Below are 10758 nucleotides of genomic sequence, written 5' to 3'. Positions count from 1 at the left end.
TGAAATACAGTGCAATTTATTGAGAAAAGAAAGTGCAATATAATCATCACCAGAGGATCCACAGCTGGGGGAATTAAGGGGACAGAGGCAAGGTCAGGACATGATGCCAATGTGAAGAAGGCACCCTGAGAACCAATAGTCTAGAGAACTTGACCATTCACCCTCTAGCACCCCCGCCTCCTCAGCGGGGCTGAAACATGCCTACTTCAGACCATCGATCGACTCCCAGTGAGAAAGGGAGATGGGCCAGTGTAGGAACAGGCCAGGCTGGAAAAGCCCACAGTGGTATGGGCTCAGGTATTGCTACCATCATCAGGAGCCATCACAGGCTCATCTGGGGGCATCATCCTCTGGGACTAGCAGCTGGACCTTCCTCGCCTAGGAAAGGTCTTGGGGATGGAGGAGCCAGGAAGAAGTTCAGCCCCTTCTCCAGGGAACTTGAGGAAAAGCGAGGCTGAGGTTGGCATTTGTTGATGCCAAGCAAAGTAGGAGGTGCTGTGGCAGGCTGAGAGGGATGCAGGTGGGCCTGGACACATGACCCCAGAGGATCACTTGGAGCAGTGCTGGCTCGAGCTGGTGGTCTGGGAGAAGCGGATGCTGGTGCTGCCTCCACTGCCAGACTTATAGCTGCTGCCTCCTGAGGTCTGGATGCCACCAGAGGCGGAACCAATTCCACTCCGGCTCACAGAGCTGCTGCCTCCGCTGCTGAGCCTGCCCCCGCTGCTGCCACTCTGGTAGCCACCGCTGCTGCCACCACTGAGCCCTCCATAGCCACCACTGCTGCCTCTGCTGCTGCTGCCGCCTCTGTAGCCACCGCTGCTGCTGGCACTGACCCCTCCGTGGCTTCCAGCAGAGCCACTGCTGGTGCTGGTGACATTGCTGATCACCGCTGCAGAGAACAGGCACTCAATTCAGGCAAAAGCCTGGGTCTGCATCACAACTCTACCTTGCTTGGCTTGTGAATTGGAGGAAGGTGCTTAACTTCTCTGAGGCCTCAACTTGTAAATAAATGACAAGAGTAAGCCTGGCTCTCTGGCGTCCTTCCCCAAGAACAAGAGCCAGCAGCATCCACAGAAATTTCTGGTTCTCCAACCTAGGGAATTCCCCAAGACCATGGGCATTTTAGCTTTGGCCTTAGAGTTTCCCAACTTTTGTGAGGTGGGGAGTGTGGGGCCATGGCCCTAGCACTGTTTGGTGGCCTGGTCTCCTTGTATGGGTCAGCCTCTCCTGCTGTAGATCAGTCAGTGAGGGTGTCTCTGTGGCCACCCTTTTTGCAACCCAGGGAGAGAATTTTTGAAGGGCTACTTACAAATGCACACAGCACTCTGACACTCTCCAGACATCCTACAAAGGAAGAGAAAGAGATGTGGACTATTTCTGCAATGAGTCACTAGCCACAGAGCTGAGGGTTCATTACCTTGGGAGCCACGTTCCCCTATTTGCCCTACTAGAGGTCAAGTTCCCGGGGGAAGAAGGCTATTCCAAGTGTCTCTATGACCACATCTCGCCCAGGAAAAGGAGCTTGTGGGGCCAGGGGATGGGGTTGAGGTGCTCAGAAGCTTCACCAGCCATCCTCCATTTCTCCATCTGTCTGCCCTCTTTCCCTTAGTTTCCAGAGCATCTGTTCCAGGCAAAGTGCTCAACTACCCAGCCCCCAATTGGTTAGTCCTGTCTCACCACTCTTCCCCTACTGAGACCGTCTTTCTACCTCCCTCACCCAGCCCTGGTTTTCTTCTGATTTTCCTCTCCCAAGAAGCCTTCTCCAGTGAGCCTTCCCGGGGTGGGGGTAGGGGTGGTGGTTCAAGGTAAGGTAAAATGTGAGAGGGGCTGACACTCAACACATGAGGAGCTTGAAAATGTCCTGCCCACACAGCCCATCTTTCTGTGCCTCATTCATGTTCATGGAGCAGGCACGTCCACACATCTGAGCAGACATAGAGTGTGTCTGCACCCCTTGCCAGTGTGGGCCCCCCTGTGGTCGACCACTCTGTCTTTATCCCACAATCCCCAATACACATAGCACCATCTTCACTCTCACACCTTTCATTGATTTATAAAAAAAAAAAAAAATCCATAAACTTCCTTCTCACCCCTGAGTTCTGCTTCCTCCATCAGATTGGGAGCTGCCTGAGGACAGAGGTTCAACACAGGATGCACAGAGCAACTAGTCAGCGAAAGATCTCTCAATTCTTGACAATCCTTTGGCATTTGATATCCACTCCCTAAGCCCTTATCTGCTGCTTGATGCTGGGCTATTTTTCCAGAGTATGTGTGCATCGGCCACCTCCCCTGTGGACTCAGCCTCAGGGGTGGAAAGTTACAGGGCTCTCTCTACTGTGCTGTCCAATATGGTAACTACTAGTGACATGAAGCTAGTCACATTTCTTAAAATTAAATTAAGTATAAAACTCAGTTCCTCAGTTGCACTAACCATTAGTACTCAAGTGACTAATGGCTACTGTACTGGAGAGCACATAAAACATTTCTGTCATCTCAGGAAGTTCCAGGGGTACCTGGATGGCTCAGCTGATTAAGCATCCAACTTTGGCTTAGGTCATAATCCCACAGTTAGTGAGTTTGGGCCTCGCATTGGGGTCTCTGCTGTCAGTATAAAGCCTGCTTCGGATCCTCTGTCCTCCTCTCTCTCTGCCCCTCCCCACCTCAAAAATAAATAAACATTTAAAAAAAAGTTCCAGTGGACATCACTATAACTTTTGTCATAACCCCAAAGCACTTTTCCGTACTCATTGCTCATAAGAATGATCAACAAAGCTGTGTAATACATATATCCATGGTAAATAGGAGAATTGGATGATCTTGATTGACAAAAAAAAAAATGGGGGGCACTTGAATCCTAAATTCTGTTGTTCAGGAGGTTCCTTACCCCTTGTCTGAGTTGTCCTCTCCAATCATCTTGCTCTCTTTCTTCATTATCAAAGGTCACTCAAAAATCCTATCTGGAGAATGCTGGCCCCACAGCCCCTCACCTGCATTCCTCGCCCTCCAGCAGCTTGCGGTAGGTGGCGATCTCCATGTCCAGGGCCAGCTTCACGTTCATCAACTCCTGGTAGTCCCGCAGCAGCCGGGCCAGGTCATCTTTGGCCTTCTGTAAGGCAGCCTGAAGCTCTTGGAGCTTTGCATTGGCGTCCTTGAGGGCCAGCTCCCCACGCTGCTCAGCTTCAGCTATGGCCACCTGCAGGTTGGCGTTCTGGGCCAGGAGGAGGTAGGAGACTAATTAGCATAGTGATCAAGAAACAGCTGATTTTTCCTGAAAGTTCTTTTCTCCATTCAGCATCCCTCCATCCCTTACCACAATGGCACATGCCCAGAAAACAAAAGTCCATTTTGCAATTGGTCTATTTATCTATGGCCCACTGAAACTAACTCCTGTCTCATCAAGAAAAGGAACACTGGGGCACCTGGGTGGCTCAGTCGGTTAAGTGTCCGACTTCAGCTCAGGTCATGATCTCACAGTTTGTGAGTTCAAGCCCCGCGTCAGGGTCTGTGCTGACAGCTCGGAACCTGGAGCCTGCTTCAGATTCTGTGCCTCCTTCTCTCTCTCTGTCCCTCCCCCCACTTGTGTTCTGTCTCTGTCTCTCAAAAAAAAATAAATGTAAAAAAAAATTTTTTTAAAGAAAAAGAACACTGATTCGCTGGTAAAGGCAGTAGTGGTAACTGGTAACTGGTTTTTTGCAAGACTGTTAAATACTCCCCTGCCTAATCAGTTTATTCCAGTGACACAAATTAGCCATTGAGGTAATGTGAAGTTCATGACAAATAGTTCACAGAAGGTAGATCCTACTGAGAACGGAGTGTTTAAGGCCCTCCCTACAATTGCAAGATTTGCTGGGAAAGCCAGCAGGAGCAACCATCTCTCCTTAGGGAACTTGAAAGATTTCCGAGGGAATCTCAGGGAGAATGGAGTCTCCCAGAGACTGCTATCCCACATGTGACACCATGGAAGGACAGAGAAAGCGTGTGGCAGAGGCACAATTGTTGCTCTTCTTTCTCCCCATGGCCCAGAAGACCTCCAGGATCTCTCCGATAGGACCAGACCCACCTGCTTCTTAACATTCTCGATCTCGGCCCGCAGCCTCTGGATCATCCTGTTGAGCTCCATGATCTCACTCTTAGTGTTCTTGAGGTCATCTCCATGCCTGCCGGCCGTGGTCTGCAGCTCCCCAAGCTGACAGAGGGGAAACCAATCAACATAGCTTCACAAAGTGTTAGAATATTCTTGATAAAGGTCAGTGGGACCTAAACCTAGAGTATGCAGGCAAGGAGAGGGCTCCCACCTTGGTCTGGTACAGAGCCTCAGCCTCTGCCTTGCTCCTCTGGGCAATTTCCTCATACTGGGCCTTGACCTCGGCGATGATGCTGTCCAGGTCCAGGCAGCGGTTGTTGTCCATGGACAGGACTACGGACGTGTCACTGACATGACTCTGCATCTGAGACAGCTCCTATAGGGAACACGGATGGTCATTCTCACCATCCCTTGGCCCCAGGAGATGCTGGGAATGAATAAGTCCAAGAATCTTCTACCAGCAGAGATATCCCAAAAATAGGGCCAGGAATGGAACAGTCAGAAAAATAAGCTTGCATTTCAGGCCTGGCTACCGCCTAAAAGATGCCAGGCAACAAAGTTAAAGAAAAAAAGTAAATGTGCAAATAGAATAAGGTTGTCAGCCTGAGAGTATCAGTCAGTGAGTTCAACTGTGTGGGTTTCCAGGGGACTGGAGTAGGGAGGAGTGCTCTGAAGGAACTAGCTGTGATACTGGCATAGGAGCCAGAGGGAAGGTGTAGAACAAAAAGGGCTGAGGACAGAAGGAAAACAAAGAAGTCAGAGAGGGACCCTGGCCTTGAGGCCCAGGTCATTGCAGGCTGGGTAAGCTAAGTTAGCATTTCCCAGGTGGGGTGTAGCTGAGTTCCGAGCTCTGTTGCTGGTTTTGTGAGTGTTTTGCCCCTTAACTATCCCCTAAAGTCTTGCTTGGGAAGCATGTCAGAGAAGATGCAGACAGGAAGGCTCTGGAGCTCAGCAAACCAAGAAATCAAGGAATCACCATCTCATAGAAGGTCCTCAGGAAGTTCAGTTCATCTGTCAGGCTGTCCACCTTGGCCTGTAGCTCCACCTTGTTCATGTACGCAGCATCCACATCCTGCGAGGTGTGGAGACGGGCAGTCAGACACCCAAAAGAATGACCCGCAGCCCCCTTACCACCCACAGCTCTTTCCTAAGCCTTTGTCCCTCCTCTTGTCCCTCCCCTGTCCTCCCCCTAATTTCCACTTCTCACCTTCCCTCTTAATAGAAAATCAAAGTGGTTTTCTTCCCTTTAGTTGCTTTGACCAACCAAACCCTGATGCTTTAACAAAATATAAACCATATTAGCCAGGCATGGAGTATGGGTAGATAAATCACATTTATCTAACATGTGACTTTGGAGGTTTGGTACCAGGTAACCAGCCTTCTGAATAGAAAGGAAGATATTCTATTCTTCTCACTACTTCATCTTTACAATCAAGTCAGCTGTAAGTATTGGCTGATTGTTCTTATTAATACCATCCAGGGTACCCTGTAGGCTGCAAACCTTGATTAATGCTACACATAAATCCTTCATTATTTGTTCGCATTACTAATCAGTTCATTAGTCACAGTGACATTGTAAGGCGTCTTTCCTCACCAATAACGTATTTAGAGCTGCTTCCTTCGTTTCCAAAACTGTCAGGAAAAATATAAACCCCACACCCAGCATAGGGTCACTGTGCCCCAGAGCTGCTGGCTCTGCCCTGACTCCATGGGGGTGGTGCCCAGAAATAGAGCCTTGATCTGTTCCTCCCCACTTGCTCACCTTCTTAAGCCCCACAAACTCATTCTCAGCCACATTGCGCTTGTTGATTTCATCTTCATATCTGGGACAGAAAGAAGCACATATTTGGACAGTGACATTCCAGAAATTAAAAAAAAAAAAAATTGAGGATCCCAAGCACTCATCCAGAATCTTCTCACCAGGGGACAGGACCAGCTTCATGGGCGTGTGACCTGCGCAGTTACACAGGTCCCTGGGTTCAGAAAGTCCTAACAGTTTAATGTTCTGCTGGCACCAACCCGATTTTTTAACAAGGGCCCTGCATTTTCGTTGTGCACTGAGCCCCTAGGATTACATAACCCATCCTGCTTGGAGACCTTTCAAAGCTCAGGCCACTGCCTCGTCCTCCTCCCTCCAAGCCCAGGTAACAGGCTGAAGTGTGGGGAGATGGGAGGGGGAGGAGGGGAGGAGGGGAGGCGGGGAGGAGGGGCCAGGGGCGTGACTTCTTGTCTGGCTGTAACAAAGGTCACTAAGCGCAATGTGTGTACATGAGACCCAGAGAGGTATTTGCTCAGACTGGGTGCTTCTGCCTCTGCCCTCTCTGTTTCTGTTTCCATTAAGAGTTGCTTCTTACAGGAATTTGGGTTAAGAATGAACTCATGTCTCCTGAATGCACCAGGGTTATGAGATTCCTGCTCGTTAATGACTAAAACCTCCCCCAAAGGGTCTGGATCTCATGAAGACTGAAAATGGAATGATTCCAGGAGAAAAGGTTTCTGGGCAACGTCAATCTGAGTTGCCACTGGATTCCCAGAACTCAGCACTGAGCCCAGCACAGAGCGGTGCCTGCCAGATTTGTGCAGTTGACCCAAGATGGGGCTTCCCCAAAACGGGTGTGCCCACCCCTGTGGGTCCTGACCCCACGGATATCTGGAGCTCCCTCCTCACCTCACAGACCTCAGAGGGTATCAACTACAACCCCAAACATGCAGGACAAGGTCGATTGAAGCTACAGAAACAGAGTACTAGACTGGACACATTGAAAGAGTGTCTTACAAAGTGTGTCCCTAGACCATCAGCCAGGTGGTCTCCCCCCTGGGAACCATGGGGCACTAGACTCCTGGGACCTGCCCCACACCTACTGATTCACAATATCTAGGTCTGGAGCACAGGAATATGTGTTTCTGACAAGCTTCCAAGGTGATTCCCATGTACAGTAAGTGTGGAGGGCTCTTCATCCCAAAACGTTTTTGATTCTGGGAAGATTCTCTCATCCACCTAAGTTAGTGTAGGAGGGGCCTGCCCAGAGCCTGAGAAATGTGTCAGAATCAGCCACCTAGAAGTCTCAGTTCCCACCCTCTGACCCCTTCCGCTTGGTCATGCCTCACTCAATAAGTCCATCCAAGAGTATTGACTGAAGGTGCAGTCAGGGACAGTTAAAATCTCAAACCGGGGCTACACCTCCCTGCTAATCCCCTGGAAGGCGGAACTCCCCAGTTGGGGCCCTCACTTCTTTTTGAAGTCCTCCACGAGGTCCTGCATGTTCTTCAGCTCTCCTTCCAGGTTCCCCCTCTCCCCCAGAACCAAATCCAACTGCCTGCGTAGAAAACTGATGTAGGATTCAAGGACAGGCTCCAGGTTGTTGGGGCCTGAGCCAGTGCCTGTGGTCTGCTGCTGGAGCAGGTTCCACTTGGTCTCCAGGACCTTGTTCTGCTGCTCCAGGAACCGCACCTGCATCAGGTGAGAAAGACAAGGAGTCAGCCTCCTGAGTTGGGCAAGTGGGGCCACGCAGCCCGAAGAGTAGAAAATGAACCCAGTTCTCCAATCAGCGATAGCCTCTGTTGTGTTGTGTTTTGTTTTTAACTTGGAAGAGTGAGAATTTAGACGAGGGAGAGCTAGAATATGTTTATACCTAGTATCTTCACTTATTCTATTTCAGTTAATCCTCACAACCACCTATAAAGGAGGTGTTACTATATCCCCTCTGTAGACAAGGAAACAGAGTCTCAAACAGTTTAACTTGCCCAAAGTGATGTGGCTACTACGTGACAAAGCTAAGGGTCACACTCAGCACTACCTTATTCTACTAGGATCCTTTGGAACACCTCTACAGGAGGCCAGCATGAAGTTATTTATAATTGTTTTTCAAGTGAACATTTTACCTCCCTACAGGCAGTGAAAATAGTCAACAAGGTCTAACTTTTCCTAAATTGTGCCATATTGTCCCTAATTGTTTCCCCTTCCAGTTACTCAGCTTACAGATGACTTGGGTTTAACTTCACACTCCCGGTTCATTCCCCCAAACCCAGCACACCCTTCCCTGCTCCAGCATAGACAGCTCGAATCAAGAAGGTGAGCCTGGGTGGCTCAGCTGGTTGGGCATCTGACTTCAGCTCAGGTCATGATCTTGCACCTCATGAGTTCAAGCCCCATGAACTGACAGTTCAGAGCCTGGGGCCTGCTTTGGATTCTGTGTCTCTCTCTTTCTCTGCCATGCTCCTGCTCATGCTCTGACTCTCTTTTGCTCTCAAAAATAAATAAACATTTAAGAAAAAAAAATTTTTTTAAAGGTGAGTCAGTTGCTGAGACCCACCACTAAGAGATAGTTCCACAGTTCTTAGTAACGCAAGTTTGAGTTCCAGCTCAATTCCAGTTCAATTATCCAGAAGTTGCTTTGCAAGAGAAATTGAATGTTAGCTATAATAAGCTCATGGCTAATGCCCCAGTCTTAAAAGGGAGAATGAGCATGTTTGGACCCTCACTTCATTTTCCCTAGTCCTATCCCTAGAAGGAAATTGGGAACTGGATTCCCTTTCCTTCCCCTGTTTCACAGCTAGGAAAACGGGGTCCGAAGAGCAAAAGAGTCATGTTCGCTGTCCTAAAGGGCCCCAGGCAGAACCAGGACAAGAAGCCAATACCTCAGGGGCGCCCGGGTAGCTCAGTTGGTTAAGAGTCCGACTTCAGCTCAGGTCATGATCTCACAGTTCATGAGTTCGAGCCCTGCATCAGGCTCTGTGCTAACAGCTCAGAGCCTGGAGCCTGCTTCAGATTCTGTGTCTCCCTCTCTCTGCCCTTCCCCTGCTCATTCTCTCTCTCTCTCTCTCTCTCTCTCTCTCTCAAAAATAAATAAAACATTCAAAAAATTAAAAAAAAAAAAGAAGAAGCCAATACCTCGCCTATGAGCCTGGCAGATCCTACTGGCATCTTTGTATACCAATCCCTGGCAGCCAAAACCATCCACGCCACCTTTGAGCTTTGCCCTCACCTTGTCGATGAAGGAAGCGAACTTGTTGTTGAGGGTCTTGATCTGCTCCTTCTCCTGGGTCTTTACTTGCCCAATCTGGGGGTCGATCTCCACATTGAGGGGCTGCAGGAGGCTCTGGTTCACAGTCACTTCCTGGATTCCCCCAGGGAAGCCACCAGGACCAAAGCCACTGGGCCCACCAAAGCCACCAGGCCCACCAAAGCCACCAGGCCCACCAAAGCCACCAGCCCCTCCAAAACCACCAGCTCCACCAAGGCCACCAACCCCTCCAAAGCCACCAGCCCCTCCAAAGCCACCTCCCATTCCTCTGCCACCACCAAAGCCACCACCAAAGCCACCTCCATAGCCACCCCCAAAGCCATTGCCACAGCTGCTACGCCCTCCCCCAAAGCCACCAGCCCGGGAGCCACCGGCCACGCTGATGGAGATGCTCTTGTTGCCACCCAGGCTGTAGAGGCTGCGACTGCCAAAGCCACCCGCCCCACCCCGGAACCCGCAGGCCCCTCCGCTGGCTCCCCCCGAGCGGGCCACACAGCTCATCCTGCTGCTTCCTGAGACCACGGCAGAGCGACCCGAGAAGCCCTGGCTGCCGCCACTGAAGGACTTCTTGCAGACTTGTCTGTTCATGGTTAGAGAGCTTGGAGGTCAGCTAGCAATCCCTTAGCAAGAGCCTAGAGGGATAAAGGCAGAGGATGGGGACAGAGAAGAGGCTGGCCTTTATATACTGAGGAGTTAGGCTTGGCACAAGGAAAGGCAAGCAATTAGCTGAGAGTCATCTTGGGTTTGGTTTGCCTCCCAGGCAATAAGTTGCTTCTAGATTTGCAACACACCTCAAAACTAATCCTCTGGACCAAAATGACTTTGCTTTTTTAGCTTAATCACCCAAACTTGCCACAGCTGACAAAAGACAGGAGCTCTGCTCCCTCCCTTCCTGTGATCTCCTCAGGGGGCCTAGGGAACTCAGACAGCACCTGACCTAGCAGGATGAATTGGATTTTGACACCAGGGAATTAGGAGCCACTGAGTTCCATGACACAGGGGTAAGGACCAGACAACCTCTTCCATATGGGCTGAGTCCCTCCCTGTAATGCCAGAGCGTCACAGCCCCAGTGACATGTTGTCTGTGCCCACCTCTTCAGAGAAATATCCAGAGGAGGGCTTGGAGTGGGGGGAGTGGGGAGAAGAGGTGCACTGATCCCACAGAGTCCACTCTGGCACCACTTCAGTCAAACGCATCCATTTAAGCCAGCCTGCCATTTGAGATGAGCAGTGCTGCTCATGGCAAACAAAACAAAGATAAAATGACCCATGGGAAAAGTGAGGGTCATATTTGAAGCAAACAAGTATAAGGCTTGGGAAGAGGACAAAGACAGGCGCAGGGAGGAGCCTCAGACCAAGCCCCTCCACCACCACCCTTGACCCACAGCAGGTGATTTCCGGATCCAGAAGCAAGAGAGGACAGAAAGTGGGGACCCTCCAGCTGGTGGGTGGAATAGTTTGAAAGATCCCATTCATCTCAGGATGAGAGTGTGTGCTGCATCAGTCCTGGTGGCCTTAGGATCTCCTACTCCTCCACCACCTGGTCTGGGTTAGATACCCTTCCCTGTTTTCCCACCATACCCTGTACTTTTCCCCCATGTCTTAAAGTAAACTTATATGTTTACTTGTCAGTACCCCTGTAGGCCCTGA

General features: G+C 50.2%; 1 protein-coding gene across 1 annotated transcript; it reads right to left on the bottom strand.

Moving 5' to 3' along the window:
• On the bottom strand, positions 1–9696 carry KRT76 (keratin 76). Its single transcript, XM_019419468.2, has 9 exons — positions 9070–9696; positions 7315–7535; positions 5847–5907; positions 5061–5156; positions 4296–4460; positions 4061–4186; positions 2988–3208; positions 1310–1344; positions 1–889 (listed from the first exon to the last, which is right to left on the bottom strand). Exons 1-9 carry the CDS (start codon positions 9694–9696, stop codon positions 549–551), a joined length of 1893 nt encoding a protein of 630 aa, XP_019275013.2. The 3' UTR covers positions 1–548.
• Between the last annotated feature and the right edge of the window lie 1062 nt (positions 9697–10758).

This window comes from Panthera pardus, unplaced genomic scaffold (genome assembly GCF_024362965.1).
Source record: "Panthera pardus isolate Hobbes unplaced genomic scaffold, ASM2436296v1 HiC_scaffold_6, whole genome shotgun sequence".
NCBI lineage: Eukaryota > Metazoa > Chordata > Mammalia > Carnivora > Felidae > Panthera > Panthera pardus.
Note: the sequence above shows the minus strand (reverse complement) of the source record. Positions and strands in the feature narration are given on the sequence as shown.

Bases quoted from the DNA above. Each gene is read 5' to 3' on its own strand.
- KRT76 (XM_019419468.2), bottom strand. From the start codon at position 9,696: ATGAACAGACAAGTCTGCAAGAAGTCCTTCAGTGGCGGCAGCCAGGGC. The intron at 3,209-4,060 runs GTGGGTCTGGTC...CTCCTGGCCCAG, and splicing joins TCGAGAATGTTAAGAAGCAG to AACGCCAACCTGCAGGTGGC. The intron at 1,345-2,987 runs GTGAGGGGCTGT...CTTCCTTTGTAG, and splicing joins CTGGAGGGCGAGGAATGCAG to GATGTCTGGAGAGTGTCAGA.